The sequence below is a fragment of the Bos grunniens genome, chromosome 14, assembly GCF_055505025.1.
Source record: "Bos grunniens cultivar Pamir isolate PY7600 chromosome 14, Bosgru_T2T1.0, whole genome shotgun sequence".
In the NCBI taxonomy this organism is placed as follows: domain Eukaryota; kingdom Metazoa; phylum Chordata; class Mammalia; order Artiodactyla; family Bovidae; genus Bos; species Bos grunniens.
The window spans coordinates 68,750,794-68,771,351 of record NC_141178.1 but is presented as its reverse complement, the minus strand read 5'-3'; the positions used below and the strand labels follow the sequence as shown (position 1 = coordinate 68,771,351).

At 40.5% G+C, this 20,558-nt stretch overlaps 1 protein-coding gene across 7 annotated transcripts in view; it reads right to left on the bottom strand.

Annotated features, from left to right (window-relative positions):
- Positions 1 to 5,014: 5,014 nt before the first annotated feature.
- Positions 5,015 to 20,558, bottom strand: part of LOC147359625 (uncharacterized) — a 95,627-nt gene continuing 80,083 nt past the window's right edge. For 3 of the 7 annotated variants that reach the window (XR_015141065.1, XR_015141069.1, XM_086337338.1), the window contains one exon: positions 7,232 to 7,467. Coding sequence is in view for 1 of the 7 variants with exons in the window: in XM_086337338.1 (XP_086193464.1) it covers positions 7,457 to 7,467 (11 nt within the window). In the remaining 6 variants the exon portion in view is untranslated. Of the gene's footprint in view, positions 7,468 to 7,954; positions 8,058 to 20,558 lie in introns of all 7 variants that reach the window. The other 4 variants (XR_015141057.1, XR_015141066.1, XR_015141067.1 and 1 more) reach the window with 3 other exon arrangements.

Below are 20,558 nucleotides of genomic sequence, written 5' to 3'. Positions count from 1 at the left end.
TTAACCTGGATAGAAATGGTTTGATGAACTTGGTGTCCAGGGAACAAACTATTTGTAGTCTGAAGACACTATCCATGCATTAAAGAAACTGATACCCAGTTTTCTTACAGGTACAGTTTCCTACCTTTGTTAAGGATGGACAATGGAAGAAGCAGAAAGCAGTCTAGAATGCCTGTGGGTGTCAAACATGACAAAAACGAGTGCATTAGGCTAATACAATTCAAAGGGACTGGTAAGGACTGTGGAAAATCTGAAAGCACCTGCCTAGCATTTTACAGGCATCCATACTTCAGTTCCAGTTAGTTGATACTCCCTGGAAATGTGGGATGAATGATTTCACCATGAGGTAGCCATCGGTATTTGTAAGAAAATCGTATTTTATATTTATGTAAATTCATTTTTTAAAAGACCCAGGATATCAAATAATCTGTATGGGCTATCTAAGGTGTATATGACTTATGGTATGCTATTTTGTAACTTCTAACCTCCAAGATAAAGCCCACCACCTTGTCCATAGGATCTCGTGACTTGGCTCCAGAAATCTTCTTAAAAGTTATTTTCCACCTCTTCTGATTTTAAGTTTGCTATCTGGTAATACCAAAATGCTCCCAGGACTCCTCTGACTGCCTTCTAAGCTCTAGGCTTCCCTAAGTGGCCCTAGTATAACTTTAATACCATTCTGGGCTTACAGCCATCATAGACCTTGCAACACAATTTTTAAGCATCTGTTTCCATCATCCTCATTCACCCAAAAACTTCTTGGGGCTGAAGACCATGTTGTGTCCACCTCTCTTCCCAATGCCTAGCACAGTACTGGACACATAGTAGGCCCTCAGGTAACATTTGTTAAATTGGATTGAATTTTTTTGGAAAGGGACATAGTAAGTGATATGATCATTCTTTGCAGAAGTTGAAATGTGATACAGAGGGCATGAGTGCAGAACACATATTATTCATCATTTTCTTTACTCATTATTTTTGGGTCTGAAGAACCAAAGACCTGGAAGATCTCTAAGGCAAAATATACTCGAGAAACTTCCAATAGTCTGATTTCCCTATGTGTTATCTGATTACAACATCCAAATATCAAAGGTAAAATTAGGATAAGTAATAGTGACAATAGCTATTGTTTATGAGGCCGCTGCTGCTGCTAAGTTGTTTCAGTCGTGTCCGACTCTGTGCGACCCCAGAGCTGGCATCCCACCAGGCTCCCCCTCCCTGGGATTCTCCAGGCAAGAACACTGGAGTGGGTTGCCATTTCCTTCTCCAACGCATGAAAGTGAAAAGTGAAAGCGAAGTCGTTCAGTAGCGTCCAACTCTTTGCGACCCCATGGACTGCAGCCTACCAGCCTCCTCCATCCATGGGATTTTCCAGGCAGGAGTACTGGAGTGGGATGCCATTGCCTTCTCCCATTTATGAGGCTACAGCACCAATTCTTTGCTAAGTAGTTTAAAGGAACTATGTTTTCTTCAATCTTTATGCCCTCCATAAAAGGCATATACTCTCATTTTTCCCATTTACCGGATGAAGACATAGCGACTTAAGAGAGAACATCCACGGTGCTACAACTAGAAATCGGTGGATCCAGTATCCACACCCACGTCTGATTCCCCTTCACTTCTTGATACTTCTCACCAGTGTCAAGTGACATCAGTGACCTATGGATGATTTTCTTTTCCCTAAAGACCTGAACTTCAGAAGGAATCTACCCTCCTTTGTGACCTTATCATGAAAATTTTGAAGAGGTAAAGAATCAGAACAGGATCAGAAGATAAAAAATGTTCATTTCCTTGCTTTGATTGCACCTCTAAGCATTCTTTTGGTATACAGATCCTTTAAAAAAAGAAAAAAAAGAGGCACTCTAACTAATAGGGAGGTTTCTGAGAAATCACCTCTCCTTGCTTGTGACTAGAAGACAAAGCAAGGACCCTGGAGTCATGTATTCTTGAGTTCAAATCCCTACCCTGTTCCTTTATGAACTGATTCCATTCTTTCAGGCTTATTTTCCTATATACAAAATAGAATTCATAAAGCTCTTCTGGGCTCACAGGTTTGTTATGAAAATCAAGTGAAAAATGCAGGGGAAAGTGCTTTTGGAACTGTAGAGCACCAGGCACACAGGAAGACTGGCTACTGTTTCGCAGAAACGACATCCCCAAGTCATTTTATGAGAGACGTGGAAACTGGGGTCAGGACATAGGCACACACTGTTACCGTGGCCCTGCTTTGATACAGTGCAGAGGTTTAAGTAGCCAGCAAATCAGTGGAAATCAGGCTATGAACACTGGACAAATACAACATATTAATATGGACCTTTACTTTGCCAGAGACCTATAATTATACCTTATAATATTATATATATATATATATATATATTGCAGTATTACAATAAAATGCCCATCCAATATATATTTTGCAGCATTTTAATAAAATGCACATCCACAAGCAATGAAAACTGAGAAGGAAATAACAAAAGAGATACTGGAAGGGAACACACACCTTTATGAGGATAGGGGGAAGAAATTCAGTATGCTTTTTATTAATACTTATGTAGCACTTGCCCAAACTCATCTTTGTAAGAATTCCAGCCAGGTAGATATGATTCTATCATACTTATGTCTATACAATAGAGAGGAAATTTCCACTCAACTGACAGGTGGTCCTGAGAAAACAAGACTGGGTTCTCTTTCCTTCCTGAGGCATTACGTGTACCAAGCCCAGCCTTCCTGATTTGAAGCTATGCTTTGTATGAAAAGCTGTTCTACAGTACAAACCAATCTCTCTCACCTTCCACCCCCTGCACAATCATTTTACCAGGAAATAAACAACTCACTTGTTATCAATTTATCATAGATTGACACTGAGAGAGTGCCCTGGGACCGTGGGACTCTGTGCTACAGAATTAACAGATGTGCTTTCAGTAGCATTAAATAGTGCAAAGAGCCTGTCTCGCCAAAAACTCTCTCATTAACTATTAATTAAATAACTATAGATGCTTCACTGCAATAAAGAAACCAGTAGGTAAGTGAGAGAGACACTCCAGTAGATGAAAGCATGTGCTTATTAAGCAGGAGAAAGACAATCTGTAACATTTAAAATGAGAATAATACCGATAATAATAATATTTATTGAGTATTTACTATATATCAGGCAGCATACTAAGCACTTGCATAGACTTTTTAACTCTCAGAACAACTGGAGAGGCAAGCAGTATTATTATCTCAATTTTACAGATGAGGAAGCTGAGTCAGAGAAAGGTTAAGTAAAAACCTCACAGCTGCAGAGGCAGAAAGCCTACAAAGTCTGATTTAAGGTAATCAGTCATTCTTTTTTTTTTTTTTTCTGCTTTGATTTTCTTTCTTTTTTATTCATCAAAGGTTATAATTGTATGATATTGATAAGTACAGAATAAAATACAATTAAGAGAGGACAAGTGCTCTACAATATTGTGTTGGCCTCTGCCACACATCAACATGAATCAGCCACAGGTATACATACATCCCACCCCTCCTGAACCCATCTCCCACCCCGTCCCACCCCTCTAGGTTGTCCAAGAACACTGGGTTGAGCTTCCTGTTTTCAAATAATCCCTGGTGCTATTGGCCTTTCCTTGGCATAAGGACAGAAATTTTAAAAAATAATCATCCTTGGCTTCTAAGAGCTACTTTCTCTTTTTTTTTTTAATTTGCCTACCTTATTCTACTTTCTGGGTTACAAGCTCACCTTTCTACTCACTGATCACCTTCTACTTCCTGGGACAGGAGTTCACCTTCACTTTATTGATCTAGTTCTACTTCCTGCATCAAAAGCTCACCTTTCCACTCACTGTTCCACTTCCTGGATCGTTAGCGCACGTCTCTTCACTGACTTTCATTTGCTTTTTGGCTCTCCTGACTAGAATGTAGACGTTCTATAGGTTCCCACTGAGCCTGGGAAACGAAGCAGGGAAAATAAGGACTATCACCTTCATAGTTCATGCCTTATGAGCGTTATCAAGAGTGAAAGAGACCTCCGTCTATCTGAAATCTCTTTGTCTTCAAAGTGGCAAAATATTAGAGAACCTAACATTTAGGCTGCGGCCGCAAAGGGTCTTTAAAGACTCATTCTCTGAACATAATAAAGGGGTGTTACAACTATGAATTCAGACCCTGTTGGAATGTTGTCACAATGAGAGTAATTCCGCCCAGAAGCAGTGAGTCTGGAAAACCACTCAACTTTTTTAATGGAGACATCTGTGTATGAGTCCTCTTCCTTTTAAACACAAACATACATGCATACATAAATATCATGGGGATCAGGTCAACATAAAAAACTATAAGCTATTAAAGAACACTCCTAACCACTCACTACTGGGTAGGTAACTGAGACTTGAGATCAAAGAAACCTAGGCTAGGCTCTGTCACCACCAACTCAGGTTATGGAGCCTTAAAACTCCCGATCCATAAACAAGAAAAAAGCTCAAACCTCTCAGCATATCTCCAAGTATAACAAATAAGAATAGTTAGCCTTTATTAAGACTTACTAGGTGCTAGGCACTATGCTAAGCTTTTAGTAGACATCATCTGAGGCCTCACACACTGGCAGTCTATGACATATTTATTTGTGTATTTGTATTTTTTTTTAACTGATGGATGTTTTAGTATTTTGAATCAGTTGCCTTTATTTAAAGCTTAGGAAATTTCACCATTTTCTCCATTAATGGCTATTCTTTTTTTAAACAATGGCAAAGCTGAATAGCAAATGCCTACTTCAGATTGTACATGCACTCTCCAAACTGCTTCAGGCCCTACCCTGCCCTGTTGCCTGGCATTCAGCCCATTCTCCTATGTATACAGTCTTCTTGGCTCCTGCAGACTTTTTTTTTTTCTTTTGACATCTACTTTATGCAGATTAGCAGGTTACATAACTACATCTCTTTTCAGAGATAGGTTGAAGTGTGCGTTTTCTTGCACATCAGTTCAAGCAACACATTGAAATTTCATTAAATCAGACTAAGAAGAAGAGAAGACGCTGTTTTTTTAAAAAAAATTTTAAACTTTTTACTTTATTTTGGGATATAGCTGATTAACAATGTTGTGGTATTAACAATGCTGTGAAGGGACTCAGCCACGCATATACATGTATCCATTCTCCCCATAACTCCCCTCCCATCCAGGCTGCCACATAACAGTGAGCAGAGTCCCATGTACTATACCGTGGGTCCTTACTGGTTACCCATTTTAATACAGCAGTGTGTACATATCCATCCCAAACTCCTTAACTATCCGTTCCTATAGGCAACAATAAGTTAGTTCTCTGAGTCTGTGAGTCTCTGTTTGTAAATAAGTTCATTTGTATCATTTCTTTTTAGATTCCACACACAAGGGATGTCATGGAATACTTGGTCTTCTTGGTTCCCTGCAGGCTTTTGAACTTGCCATACCTGTGTCACATCTTAATCCCTGAAACACCTTTACGAGGCAAGTATTGCCTTTTCATGAGAACAATTTTACTTGTATAAAATTGATTTTTAAAAATGTTGCTTAATACATACTAGTTAACTTTCTTCTTCACTTTTTATCCACAAAATTTGGTTGGATTTCAGTGTGGAAGGAAAGGCCTATTCTTAAAATTTTAATTAAATACAGCTAAAAATAGAGGCTCTTTGGTGAAGCTTTTATTCAAAGGGAATTCAAATGCAAAACTAAATCTGCCAATGTCCACTTTTGCTATTGAAGGTAGATGAGCCGCATCATCACCTCATTTCAACCAAAGAGCCTATTAAGGTGAAAATGTTTTTAGAATTTGATTATATATTTGAACTGGAACTTGAATGTGGCATAAACCATTGAATGTTTAAAGCAAAAAAGGTTGAGGGAACCAATTTAGGAGGTGGGTTATAAATTATGCATGGGCCTTTTGAAAAAGGTCAGCATTTTTGTTAATTCCACCAGGACCTTCTGAGAAGTGCAATACGGCTACTCTAGATGCTTCTTCCTCAGGATGCCTGTTCTTTATCAGTATCCCTGTCTCCATGGTAATAGGTTAGTGCTCATCCCCCACCCCCACCCTGACCTCCATGCCCACAGCCTTTGAACCTCAGCAGGAGGAAGAGCCCTCTGGGGTGCCATGCACTGCAGCTCCAGGACATAAACAACTCCATGGGTGGTTGCCATTGCAGTCCTTCATCCATGATATAATTACCCCAAGGTGTACTGGCGATGCACTTGTGTGCATCGAAGGAAGAACAGTCACTTTTCAATAAATCACTCTAGCCAGGTGGTCACCAAAGCTAGTGTTCTGAGAAGCGTGGGTTACAAGGCAACCAAGGCCATAATTCATCATTAGAAACAACGATAGACCTGGAGTCCATCCCGGGCATGAAGGACCTCTCCAGTTTTATAAAAGAGAGCCACAGGGTTTCATAAAAAGAATACCAGGAAAATTCAGATTTCATCCAATCAGACCTAAGAGATGGTGCCTTTCTTCTTTTACTGAACAGTTGTGGGGACTTGCTCAAATTGCTTGGCCTATCTGAATATAGATTTGCTCATTGTAAAATGCAAGTAATAATATATACTTCATAAAATTTTGAATTTATATGTGAATTATGCCCAACATGCGATGACAATTATTATTATTTTTATAATGGGAGAGAGGCTCATAAGTTTTGGAATAGAAGATAGTCATCAAATAATTAAAAGACAAGATCCAAATCAAAGGACCCATTCATCTCTCTTCCCCACCCAACCGTGTTCATAAAGGCATGTGGCTTACAGCCACTTACACTCAAAGATGCGAGGACAGGCAATGCTGAGGATGGGGAGTATAGGCGGACATGGCACATCTATCGTTCATTGCTTAATTCCTCCATCAGGCAGTCTACTGAGGCCTGGCATGTACTTCTTTCCCAGTGAAGGTCTTACCTCTATACCTTCATAATAGCGGCACGTTTCAAAATTGTATTTTATGAGGAAATGAAACTCCTCGTGGATTAATCCTCCTGCTAACCAAAGACATGTCACCTCCAGCACTGAGCTTGTCTTTGTCTTCCTGTCAATCCCTCATCCCCAACTGTCTTCCATTTTCCTGTCCCTAGGATTTAAGCAAGCATTCTCCCAGTCAAGAAAATCAGAAGTGAGCCCCCATACTCAATGACATTTTAAATGTGTAAACTGTTGATCACAGAAGTTACATAACAGGCCACACAGTTAGTTAATAGCAAGGCTGAGTAAAACACAGATTGTCTGACCTCTACACCCTTAATCCATTACTCATTACATGGCACCAGCATGCCTCTCCTGCTGCTGCTGCTGCTAAGTCGCTTCAGTTGTGTCCGATTCTGTGCGACTCCATAGACAGCAGCCCACCAGGCTCCTGTGTCCTTGGGATTCTCCAGGCAAGAATACTGGAGTGGGTTGCCATTTCCTTTTCCAATGCATGCATGTATGCCAAGTCGCTTCAGTTGTGTCCAACTCATGCCTCTCCTAATATTTGTTAAAAACAAAAACAAAAAAAAACTATGACATTGGAAATGTGTTTTTCATACTATCAGAATTACTCTCACTTTCAAAAGTCTCAGATGTTTCGAGCAAAGTTACTAAAAAGTCTACTTTTCACAGGAGTGATGGAATTATTTGAACCATACAGTCATTAGTGATTAAACCTGATATATATGCTATTATTTCTCAAGCTCAGTTTTTACTTCCTAACACAGAAATCACCTATTTAAGCAAGTAGACATCTGCTTCATTTTATTTTAGCTTTGCTGGTAACAGTCATGCATGTGTTTAATTTCATGTTTCATCCAAACTGCCCCCGTTACACCTTCGTGTACCAGGTTCTTTTACATGGATGCAAATATGCTTTTACAAGTTCATTTGGCTTGCCTGAAAATTTTAACATTTTCATTTTGTCAAGTTTTCCCTGATCTTTCAGGGTTCAGAACTGGAAGAATTTATGGTTATAACTCACCGTTTTACAAGAAGTTTCTTTTATAACCAGTCTTTTCCTCATTGTCTGAAGTTTCACAAGTTTCTCTATACTCCAAGAATGGAAATTTTTATAAAGCAAATTCCTTCATATTCCAAAAGACAATGTGGGTAAAAAGAAAAGTTAGGGTTGAACGTGCAAGCATTTCTATGTCTGGTTTCCAGTTATAGACGTCCCAGTTTTCTTTTGGAAATGAAATTTCTTTGTGTAAATAACCTAAGAAAGACGGGCTTTTCTTTAGCATGAAAACTATCTTCCTGCTAGTAACTTTACGAGCCCTCATTTGTTCTGGTTTTTATTTTAAACATAATTCTTTTAGGGCAGTGAAACTACCCTGGATGATACTATAATGGTGGATACATCTCAGTAAGCATTTGTCAAAGCCCATAGAATATCCTACATATACAGTGAACCCTGAAGTAGACCATGGCTTCAGGTGATAATGATGTATGACTACAGATTCATCCGTTGTTACAAAGGTCATCACTCTGCTGGGGGATGTTGATGATGCAGAGCCTTGTTCAGGGGTCAGGGCAGAAGATATATGGGGAATCTTTATCCTTTATGTTCATTTGCTGTCCACCTAAAACTGCTCCAAAAAATAAAATCTACTGAAAAATAGATTAGAATGAAGAAGTGAAGTGAAGTGCAGTTCCTCAGTCGTGTCCAACTCTTTGTGATCCTGTGAACTGTAGCCTACCAGGTTCCTCTGTCCATGGGATTTTCCAGGCAAGAATACTGGAGTGGGTTGCCATTTCCTTCTCCAGGGGACCTTCCTAACCCAGGGATCAAACCCGGGTCTCCCACATTGCAGGCAGGTGCTTTAACCTCTGAGCCATCAGGTAAGCCCCCAAAATAAAATCTACTGAAAAAATAGGTTAGAATAGTTGACATAAAACATCTTTCTTGCAGACACATAAGCTGTATACCAAATAAGCCTGACTTCTATTACAGCTTTTTTTTTTTTTTCTTTTTGCTTTACCCATATCTCTGTTACTGTCTTCCATGAAAAGATCTGGCTGCTATGAGTGTGTGTGTGTGTGTGTGTGTGTTTTAAAGTATTTCAATTTAAGAACTATGTGATTATGATTTTCTCATCAAAAGATTAGTTAATTTGGATGCTTCTAATGTGAATTTGGGGGCCTTCCTGGGGGATGAGTGGTAAAGAACCCACCTGCAGTACAGGAGACACGGGTTTGCTCCCTGGGTCAGGAAGATCTGCTGGAAAAGGAAATGGCAACCCCATTCCAGTATTCCTGCCTGGAGAATTCCATGAACAGAAGAGCCTGGCAGGCTACAGTCCATAGGGTCACAAAAGAGTCAGACACGACTTATCAACTAAACAACAACGATGGGAATTTTATGCACAGTTTGCAATTTTTAGTTCAGATTATAAAGGTATGAGAAAGGGAAGTGTTAAAAGCTATTTCAAAAACTTTCCAAAATTTAAAAAATTATTTTTCATCACTCCTTTGAATATAAACTCATCAATTACAGGCAATTCATAGCCATTTTGAGAATCTCTTTATGAGCATCATTTGTTAGTTGCCACATTTAATTACTGTATATTGTGTCAAATAATAAACTTGGCTGTTCTTATATAAATCACATGGTAGGTAATGACTTTCCCTTACATTCTTCTGAATTAGCAGAGTTTAACAACATATGATTTTTTCCTAGTAGCTTTGAAATTTTGATTCAAAAAGAATTTAACAGTAGAGATTTCTTCCTATTTTCCATGCATTTATGGTGGTGGTGGTGTAGTTGCTAAGTCACATCTAACTCTTGGGATCCCATGGACTGTAGCCATTAGGCTCCTCTGTCCATGGCATTTCCCAGGCAAGAATACTGGAGTAGATTGCCATTTCCTTCTCCAAGGGGTCTTCCCAATCCAGGGATCAAACCCATGTCTCTTTCATTGCAGGAGGATTATTTACCACTGAGGCACCAGAGCAGCCCTCATGCATTTATACACGATCCAAAATCACATGCAACATAGATGCATAGTACATATTTATAAAGTGTTCGATAAATTCTATGTAAATTCTATAATCTCTTTTGATATCTTATCTAACCCAGGTTTCCTCAGTCTTGGCACGGTTGACATTTGGGGCCGGATAGTTCTTTGTGTGGGAAGCTGATGTGTATTGTAGAATATTTAACAGCATCCTGGATCCCTCCACACTGAAAGCCAGTTGTACACCCCACAATTGCGACAAGCAAAAACGTTTCCAGACATTGCCAAATGTCTTCTGGGGGGAAATCTCCCCAGTCAAGAACCACTGGGCTCGCCAATAATTTGGGATCACAAAGTTCTCCTTTAAGAAATGCATATATACATATGATTTTTAATTGTGCTTGGCCTAACAAGTTAGCTCAGCTCTTTAGGACATTGTAGTGAGTTCAAGGTCAGAAGATCGATCATGAGGTTTAACGCATTCATTCAACAAGCATTTATTGACTGGCCTACAATTACATTGCACTGTGCAAGGTGCTGAGAGGAATGCCACAAAAACATGGAAAACAACCGGTGCCCTGCAGGAGTTTATGATCCTGCACAGTGAGTGAGAAAAGTCAAAACGAGTGGTGGATTCAGGGCACACCAGCGGTTGAGAAAAGCATGACTGAACCTAGTGCCGAAGAACAGAAAAGAATATGGTTAGACAGAGAGGGGAAAGGGGTGATTCCTCCTCTAAAGGAGAAATAACAAAGAAAGTTATTTATCATAAAAGGTTAACATATGCTAGGCGCTGTGCTAAGTACTGACTATATCATATTTCTGTATATGATGTATATGACAGAAGCTAAGTTCTGGTTCTAAAGTCTCCAGACTTTGCTTTAAATCCCCACTTAAGACTTGAGAAAACAGTATTTAAAAATTAACTTTTTTATGCATAAATTGGAATAATGATATAGTATGATTTTTTGAAGCCTAAAAGAGATGATACATGAAAACCAACTTAATATGGTATCTACACTAATAATAAGTGAATATTTTTATTCTTATTGTTAAATCGTGATTTACTTGGCTATTTGAACCCAGGCCTGTCTGTGTTCAGAGCTGTGCATTCTACAATTCACCATGTTCCCAGGGTGAAATAGGCCTTGTTCTGAGAGCAGCAGAAGCTCCAAGTCCTGCCTGGAGAAGACAGTGGACTATATAGCAAGGGGTTTGACCTGTTCACAAACAACAGGGGATGTTAATGACTCTGAGCATTGCTCAAATGACTTCCCAAGAAAAGCCACTGTAGTGGGGGTAATAAAAAAATAAAAAGAGCTGGAGGAAATGTGGTATCACATGGAACAAAAATGGTGGGAAAGTGTAAGCAGAGGCCAAATCAGGCAAACCCTTCTAGATGATGATAAGGAGTTCGAATTTATCCTGAAATCACTGGGAAGTCACTGAAGGGTTTTAAGCAGAGAGAGAGCAGAACCAAGTGTGTCCTCTGAAAAGAGAGTCCTGGCCATCTGAAGAATGGAGAATGGATTGACGTACGACAAACAAAAAAACAAAAGCAAAAAACTGGGAACTGAGGCTACTGAGGAGACTAAGTGATAGATAATGTTGGTCTGGACTTAGTAACAGAAAGATAGGAGAAGTAAAAGGATTTAAAGATGTCTTTTGGTGATGGAATTGATAGAATATTCTTTAGCTAGTAAGTGGCAAAGCCCAGTCATTTGATTCCAAATCAAATACATTTTAACATACATTTATAGTTACATTCTTATTTAACCTAGCTACCTATTAGCCACTAGATACTGAGATAGCAAAAATAACTCCAGGTATAAGTTAACAGTGCCTTTCAAGAAATGGGAAACAACTCAATTTTATAATCTTTGGATTTGTTGTTGTTGTTGAAAACAGTAAACATCTGTGGAAAGAATAAAATAAATGCTATTGGGTCAGCGATGTCCTCTCTACATGACATGCAGAAAACATGACTTGCCTGGAATGTGGTATTTACTTCAAAGCAGCCCATTAGCATCTAGCATTTGCCAGATTATCTGTCTCTTCTGGGACAAATTTGAATTAAGTGTGTATTTTTTAAATCCAGAGATGCTTTTGGTTTGGTATCTAGTATACAATCATCTTAGAATAAAATGGCATTTATGGATGTCTTTCTATAAGCACGCCTTTGATTAACTTTCCATGCACTTACTGATTTATTCAACAAATGTGTTTTTAAGTTAGTACTTGGCCATGCGTCGTATTTGATGCTGGTAATAAAATGAAAATAACATAGATTATCTCCACTCTTAACCAGTTTGTATTTGAGAGAGAGAGATAAGACAAGTAAACAAGTAATGTCAACAAAGTCAACAACTGGTTGGATGGAGTAAGTACAGGATACTAGTAGAAGGGGAGGATAACTATCCCCCTCCTGGAGGAGCTGACATTGACATGGAAATCTGAGGATAACTGGGGCCAGGCCAGCCTAGAAAAGGTTTAATGAGAGGGAGACTGCTTTGGGGGAAGTCAGAGTATAAGCAAAGGTCCAGAAATGGAAGAGAAAATGACATATTCATGGAAAAGCAAATATTTCAGAATGGTTGGCAAGGAAAAGTTTAGGAGTGATGAACCCCCTGAGGGAAAAGTCATGAAAGAATTTATAGTCCATGTTAAATAGCCTGAATTCGTTCAAATAGCAAAAAGGAACTATGTGAGCATTTTTCAGCAGGAAAGTGACATGATCAAGTATAAAATTTAGAAAGACCTCCTGGAATACATATAGGATGGAGAATGCATGGGTGGGGATGAAGCGATCAAGTTAAAAAACAAGCATGTCAGTTGGAAGTCTTGTGTGTTAATTATAGACTAGAAACTATGCATTCTAAGAAAACTGAGTGGATAGGGAGAGAAGTAGGCAAATTCTAAAGAGACTAGTTGATAAGACAGGCAGGTCTTGGAGATTGATTGAACGTGGTAGGTGAGTGTTGAGAAGTATCAAAGATGATACCCAGGTTTCTGACAGGAGTTAGGAAACACAGGAGAAATGGTTAGGATATGGTAATAAGTTGTACCCTGGACATGTTAAGTTCCATCTGTTTGTAGGTCACTTGAGTAGTGATGGACGCCAGGTAACCGAGTTCCCTGTATTCACAGGAGAGCTCTGTGACAACTCAGAGGTCTTGTTGGCATCAGCATGTAGTGCAGCAAGAATTTTGATTGAATATTGTCGATGAGCAGGAGAGTCAGAGAACTGTGACAGTATTACACGAATTAGCCCTTCACAGCTACCCTGGGGCAGTTATAATTCCCCTCTGTAATCAATGATGCAGCAAGCAAATAGTTTTCTGAGGGTCACTCCAATGACCTTGTTGCATTAATTTATTATTAGGCTTCCACTGATTACCATGATTACAATCTGCAGCCAATATGCCAATTAATATCTTTGAATATTGAATGCCCCATATATGCTCAGCACAATGACTATCTGAATCTCTTTCGAGTTTTAGATGTGGTAGGCTAAAAATAAAGGACAGGACCCTAGACAAGGTGACTGGGCAGTGAAGAGACTTGCAGAGAAAATTGCAGTTTTAGGCACAGAAAACAGCAAGGGTCAATTTGTAAAAATCAAAATCAATGTGCAAACCCAAAGAGCAAAAGAGTTTCAGAAATCACGAGAGAATGCCAAGGGTGAACACATAAGTAGGACAGGACAGTACAGGTGTAAAGCCAGGAGGAGAGCGTCAGGGGCCCAGGGTAACTACGATGCTCAAGCTTCCATGTATTGACTTCATTATTTATCAAGGACATGATCCTTGGATGGGTAAAACCTGCTTACAAGTTATGGGTTGTGATAGATAAATCGGAGAAGGCAATGCACCCCACTCCAGTACTCTTGCCTGGAAAATCCCACGGATGGAGGAGACTGGTAGGCTGCAGTTCATGGGGTCGCTAAAAGTCGGACACGACTGAGCGACTTCACTTTCACTTTTCACTTTCATGCATTGGAGAAGGAAATGGCAACCCACTCCAGTGTTCTTGCCTGCAGAATCCCGGGGACGGGGGAGCCTGGTGGGCTGCCATCTATGGGGTTGCACAGAGTTGGACACGACTGAAGTGACTTTGCAGCAGCAGATAGTAAATACCTACATTGGCTTGATTCTTTCATGATTCTAGACCTATTCTGAACATTTTTTATCAAGGCAGTATTTCCACTTACAATAGTTCCTCCATTGTCTAAATTTTTTAGATAAAGATTCTCCTGAAATGATTACAATTAGGTCTCATTTAATGAACATTTATTCTATGTCCACAAATGTGCATTTTGCATACAGTGTCCCATTTAATCTTCCCAACATCTAACTGAAAAAACTGAGTTCCTCCTGTCACTGGGAAGAAAACAAAAACTCTGAAAATATGCTGTAAAACTGTTTATCCTGGCTTTGCTTTCCTCTCTTTTTGCCTCCAGAAACTTGCTCCAATTCATTCTCTTGTTCCAGTCACCCTGGCCTTCTTCCAGTTTACCAAAGCCACCATTCTTCAGACCCCAGGATATTTGCACAGACTGTTTCCTCAGTTGGACATTGTTTCTCTCTCACTTTGCTATCTCTTTTAGATCTCAACTAAAGGATAGCTTTGTAGACAAGCTCTCCCTGCCTTCCCTGTACCAGTCAGTACCCTTAGTTATGCTTCATAGGACCACACTCCTTTACTGTCAAGCCCTGAGCTCAGAATATAGTTACACCTTTATTACAAGGATTAGGGCTTCCTAGGTGGCTCAGTGGGTAAAGAATATGCCTTCAATGCAAGAGAGGCTAGCAGATGGAGGTTTGATCTCTAGGTCAGAAAGATTCCCTGGAGGAGGGCATGGCAGCCCACTCTAGTATTCTTGCCTGGAGAATCCCCATGGACAGAAGAGCCTTGGGGCTACAGTGTATAGGATCACAAAAAGTTGGACATGACTAAAGCAACTGAGCACACACACACACAGCAGGATTAGTCGTTTAAGATTTTTCACCCTAAAGGACTGTAAGCACAATAATAGGACTTATTATGTATTTCTTTGCTCACTATTATATCCCTGATATCAAAGTTACACAGTTTTTTGTGTGTGTATATATATATATATATATATATATATATATATAGTTTATATATATGTAACTTTATTAACAAAGTTTATATATATATATATAATATATATAACTTTATTAACTTTGCCAACAAAGGTCCATCTAGTCAAGGCTATGGTTTTTCCAGTAGTCATGTATGGATGTGAGAGTTGGACTATAAAGAAAGCTGAGTGCTGAAGAACTGATGCTTTTGAACTGTGGTGTTGGAGAAGACACTTGAGAGTTCCTTGGACTGCAAGGAGATCCAACCAGTCCATTCTAAAGGAGATCAGTCCTGAGTGTTCATTGGAAGGACTGATGTTGAAGCTGAAACTCCACTACTTTGGCCACCTGATGTGAAGAGCTGACTCATTGGAAAAGACCCTGATGCTGGGAAAGATTGAAGGCAGAAGGAGAAGAGGATGACAGAGGATGAGATGGTTGGATGGCATCACCGACTCAATGGACATGTGTTTGGGTAAACTCTGGGAGTTGGTAATGGACAGGGAGGCCTGGCGTGCTGCAGTCCATGGGGCCACAAAGAGTCGGACACGACTGAGCGACTGAACTCAACTGAACTGAACTTTATTAAATCCAATCAACAATAGAGGTCATTTTTCATTATTTACAAATTATGAAAATGACAGCTAGAAAAGTTGTCACTTATTTAAGATCAAACAGCTCACTGATTAGTACCAAAATTACAGCTCAGAGCTCCTACTTCCCTGTCCATTTTCTTTTAAAAAATATTAACCCCAATGTGTTTGTGTTTGACCTTCCCTTCTTCATCTTCATTGCACAGATGCCCAAAGGGAAATTCAGACAATAAGTCTACATCCTAACAATGCAAGCTTAATGAACTAACCAGAAGAGTAATCCCACCACTGAAAAGCTAAATTAACATCCTAAAACCATAACTAAAAACATTGCTTCAATCTGACAACTGCACTTGTCATTTCTATAGAGTGTGGGCTTTTTGCATATGGAATATTTCCCTTCAAAGAAAATTGAGAACTTCTATTGAATTGTGCCAGACAGAGCCGTAGCTGTGTTGAACATTCTACCGACATTCCTTGAAAAGCATGTGTCATCTTGGCATCTTATTTAGATATATCTTTTAAAGAAGCAGTTGCTGCTATGCTGTAAGCTAATGGAAAGGAACTGCAGTTTCTTTTTAAAGTCATCTGGGCCCCCAGAGCAGAACAACGATTCAAATCATGACTATTCAGCAGCCACTTAAGTGTATGACTTCCCTCTGGCAAAGTTCTGAGTTAAGCCCATGGATCATATTCTGAGTCAGTTGATATCTCTCCGAATGCTACTGCCTGTGTTTCCACAACTAAATTTATAGAGGAGTCTTTGCAATAGTACTATACCAACTCTTGTATATCTTCTTGATTATTTCTGTTCTCTCTTTTTGCCCACACTGTCAGGTCCAGACTATGAGCAGAAAGCCCCAAAGCTAACAAATGCAGAATGCATTCCATTGACTCAAAATGTGATAACACAGCAGTATTTCTCTAGAGAGGATTTTCCCTCATTAATCCAGCTGGATCTTTCACTAAAAACCCACTAAGAGAGTAGTTGAATGAGGGACACACTGAATTTTCTTTCAGTACTTTCTGAAGTCAACTGATCACTTCTAAAATCAGAACACCACCCACTCTTTGCTGACAAAAAAGTATTATCTTTATTAGCACTTAACCAAACAACCTGAAAAGCACGTGCCCTTTGTAAAAATCGAAAAGAAGATAAGATGAAGATTTGAAGTGATGATAATGAAGACACTTCAGTTTTGTGAACTCAGAAGAGAAGTAATAAATGAGAGAGAGAGAGAGAGAGAAAAAAAAAAAGAAATGGTGAAGAAAGTTTTGGTGACTATCAGGGAACAGGAAGTATAGTACAAAAACAGTGTAATGCTTCCCTGGTGGCTCAGAGGTTAAAGCATCTGCCCGCAATGCAGGAGACCTGGGATCGATCCCTGGGTTGGGACGATCCCCAGGAGAAGGAAATGGCAACCCACTCCAGTATTCTTGCCTGGCGAATCCCATGGACAGAGGAGCCTGGTGGGCTATAGTCCACGGGGTCGCAGAGAGTCGGACACGACTGAGCGACTTCACTTTCATGGCCCTGATACAGCCTTGGGCTTCCCTGATATCTCAGTTGGTAAAGAATCTGCCTGCAATGCAGGAGATCCCGGTTCGATTCCTGGCTTGGAAAGCTCCACTGGAGAAGACTACCCACTCCATTATTCTTGGGCTTCCCTTATGGCTCAGCTGGTAAAGAATCCTCCTGCAATGCGGGAGACCTGGGTTTGATCCCTAAGTTGGAAAGATTCCCCTGGAGAAGGGAAAGGATACCCACTCCAGTAATTCTGGCCTGGAGAATTCCATGGACTGTATAGTCCATGGGGTCGCAAAGAGTCAGACATGACTAAGTGACGTTCACTTCACAGTCTTGAGTCAGATGTACCAAAGTTCACTAGTTCATTCGTTTCTTAATTCACTTGACAATGGTAGCATGGCATACTGGTTCAAAGTGTAGACACTGTAGCCAGAGAACTAGAATCGAATTCCATTCCACCAGAGCCAAGCTGTGAAGCCTTTGGCAAGTTCCTTAAGCTCTCTGGCTTCAGGTTACTCATGTCAGGCAGGCATGATAATGTGTCTATTTCATTAAGTTGCAAAGAGGATTTAATGAGCTGTAGATAAGATGACTAACACTGTGCCTGGCACACTGTGAACACTAGGTCAGTGTTACTTTTACTGTCATTTCCCCCCATGCATCTGCATATTCCAACCCCACAAGAAGTGCTGAGTACTGGAGAGGGAATAAGATAGACGCTGTGCCTCATTAGATCATGATAAATATTATGATAGAATGGATTAGGGGGATGTGAGAGAAAAGAATGAGGCTGTGGAGTGATTTTATTCATTGAATGGTGAGGAAACACCTCTCTGGAAGAAGTGTCATTGAATCTGAAAGCCAAAGTTTGAGGGGATGAGGGTTAGTTAGGGGACTTAAGGGAGATAAAACGCCCAGTCAGAGAAATGTCAGGTGCCCGGCACAGGTTGAAGATCTTGGCTGCTTCTGAGGAACAGAGCTAAGGCTTCTATGGTCAGAGACACCATCAGGGTGGTGAAGAGTGAGAAATGAGCCTGGAGGTGTGGGCAAGGGCTGGACCACCAGGACAGGACCTCTTCCAGACAGGCTTTATTCTCAGAACAGTGGGAGACTACTGAAGAATGTTATGCAGAGAAGGAATATAATCAGATTTTTTTTTTAAGTGAACAGACTAGTTTTTTAGAGCAGTTTTGCGCTAAGCCACTTCAGTCGTGGCCGACTCTTTGCGACCCCATGGACTGTAGGAGTCCAAAGGCTCCTCTGTCCATGGGATTGCCCAGGCAAGAGTACTGGAGTGGGTTGCCATGGCCTTCTCCAGGGCGTCTTCCCCACCCAGGGATCAAACCCGCATCTCATGCATCTGTATTGGCAAGTGGGTTCTTTACCACTAGCACCACCTGGGAGCCCAATCAAACCAAAGTAATCAAATCGAACCAAAACCTCACCAACCAGAAAGTCACCTTCAAAGTCAATGGCAAATGGCCCCAAATGTGACCTCCAAGTCCTACTAGACCTGTGACCCTTGTCTGAAGTGCCTTATACAGAGTTTCCCTTCACAGGGAGAACACTCCAAATTGGAGCCCCACAAATGGAGCTGAAGCTCCCCAAGTTGGAGCCATAGCCCCCAAAAGGACAAGGTCAAAAAGCCTCTGGTAGGACCCTGATGTCAAGCTGTTCTGGGGGAAGGTTACTTGAGTGTTTAATTTGCAAAGGGGAGTGGTATCTGTTAGAGCAGTTTCTAGGCTTACAGAAAAATCCCACAGAAAGTAGAGCAGATTCCTTTAAATCCCTGGTTCCCTCCTTCCCCACACTTTCCCCTGCTAGTAACTTCGTGCACTATGCGGTGCATTTTTTATAATCTATAAACTACTATTGATCACTATCATCGCTAAGGTCCAAAGTTCACATTTCAATTCCCTCATTGTGTGGAACAGTTCTATGGGTTTTACCAAGGCCTACTGTCAGGTTTCATAAATGACAATGTCACATAGGATCATGCCGAATACTTTCACCACTCTGTACTTGATTTTTAATTGGAGGGTGATTGATTTACAGTGTTGTATTGGTTTCTGCCATACAACAACATGAATTAGCCTTAAGGATACATATATCACCACTCTATAATGTTTTTATTTTTAACTGTACAAGCTTAAAGTAGGTGGAAAATGTGGTTGAAACAAGAGTCTTGATAAGAAACTTATTAAGTGGCTGTTGCCACAGTCTTGACAAACTCAGAAAACTCTAACTCTAGAGTCAACTGCAGATGGTGACTGCAGCCATGAAATTAAAAGACGCTTACTCCTTGGAAGAAAAGTTATGAGCAACCTAGATAGCATATTCAAAAGCAGAGACATTACTTTGCCAACAAAGGTCCGTCTAGTCAAGGCTATGGTTTTTCCTGTGGTCATGTATGGATGTTGAGAGTTGGACTGTGAAGAAAGCTGAGTGCCGAAGAATTGATGCTTTTGAACTGTGGTGTTGGAGAAGACTCTTGAGAGTCCCTTGGACTGCAAGGAGATCCAACCAGTCCGTTCTGAAGGAGATCAGCCTTGGGATTTCTTTGGAAGGAATGATGCTAAAGCTGAATCTCCAGTGCATGGGAAGAGTTGACTCATTGGAAAAGACTCTGATGCTGGGAGGGATTGGAGGCAGGAGGAGAAGGGGACGACAGAGGATGAGATGGCTGGATGGCATCACTGACTCGATGGACGTGAGTCTGAGTGAACTCTGGGAGTTGGTGATGGACAGGGAGGCCTGGTGTGCTGCGATTCATGGGGTCGCAAACAGTCGGACATGACTGAGCGACTGAACTGAACTGAACTGAGTGTCAACAGACGTACTTATAGCTATAGACTGACTGTTATCACAATTTGAATTTGAACCATATCATCTTGACTTTGTCCTGATTGAAGAACACGCCTCAAGAACATCATTTTTGGATCCGGCATAAATTCCCTATTGTCTTTTGAATTAGATTTATGAAAGTAGTGCCTTAAAAAAAACTCTTGAACCTGCTGTTACCTGGCTCCAGATGAGTATCTTTGATGTCCACTTCTGCTATTTCATCGCATAGGGGGCAGCTTTGTGTCTCTGCTCTTCACAGCAGTTGCTTTTAGGAATTACAGTTTTATGTGATTGGAATCAAATTTATACATGAGAGGGCTAATGTGCATATTGGGGTGGGAAAGGAGCCTGAAGTGGGAGCACTGGCAGCAGAAGGTGAATGCCTGCTATCTGTCAACAGTCTGTTAATGTGCCACCTTAGCCCAGAGTCAAGTGCCAGGAGGCAGCAGAAAACAATTCACTTCTTTTGCAACAACCTGATACAGAAGCTGCTTGTCGGAATCTTGACAATGTACCTTGATTAGGCTTTGGTCTTCCTCTGAGAAAGGTCTTGTTCTAA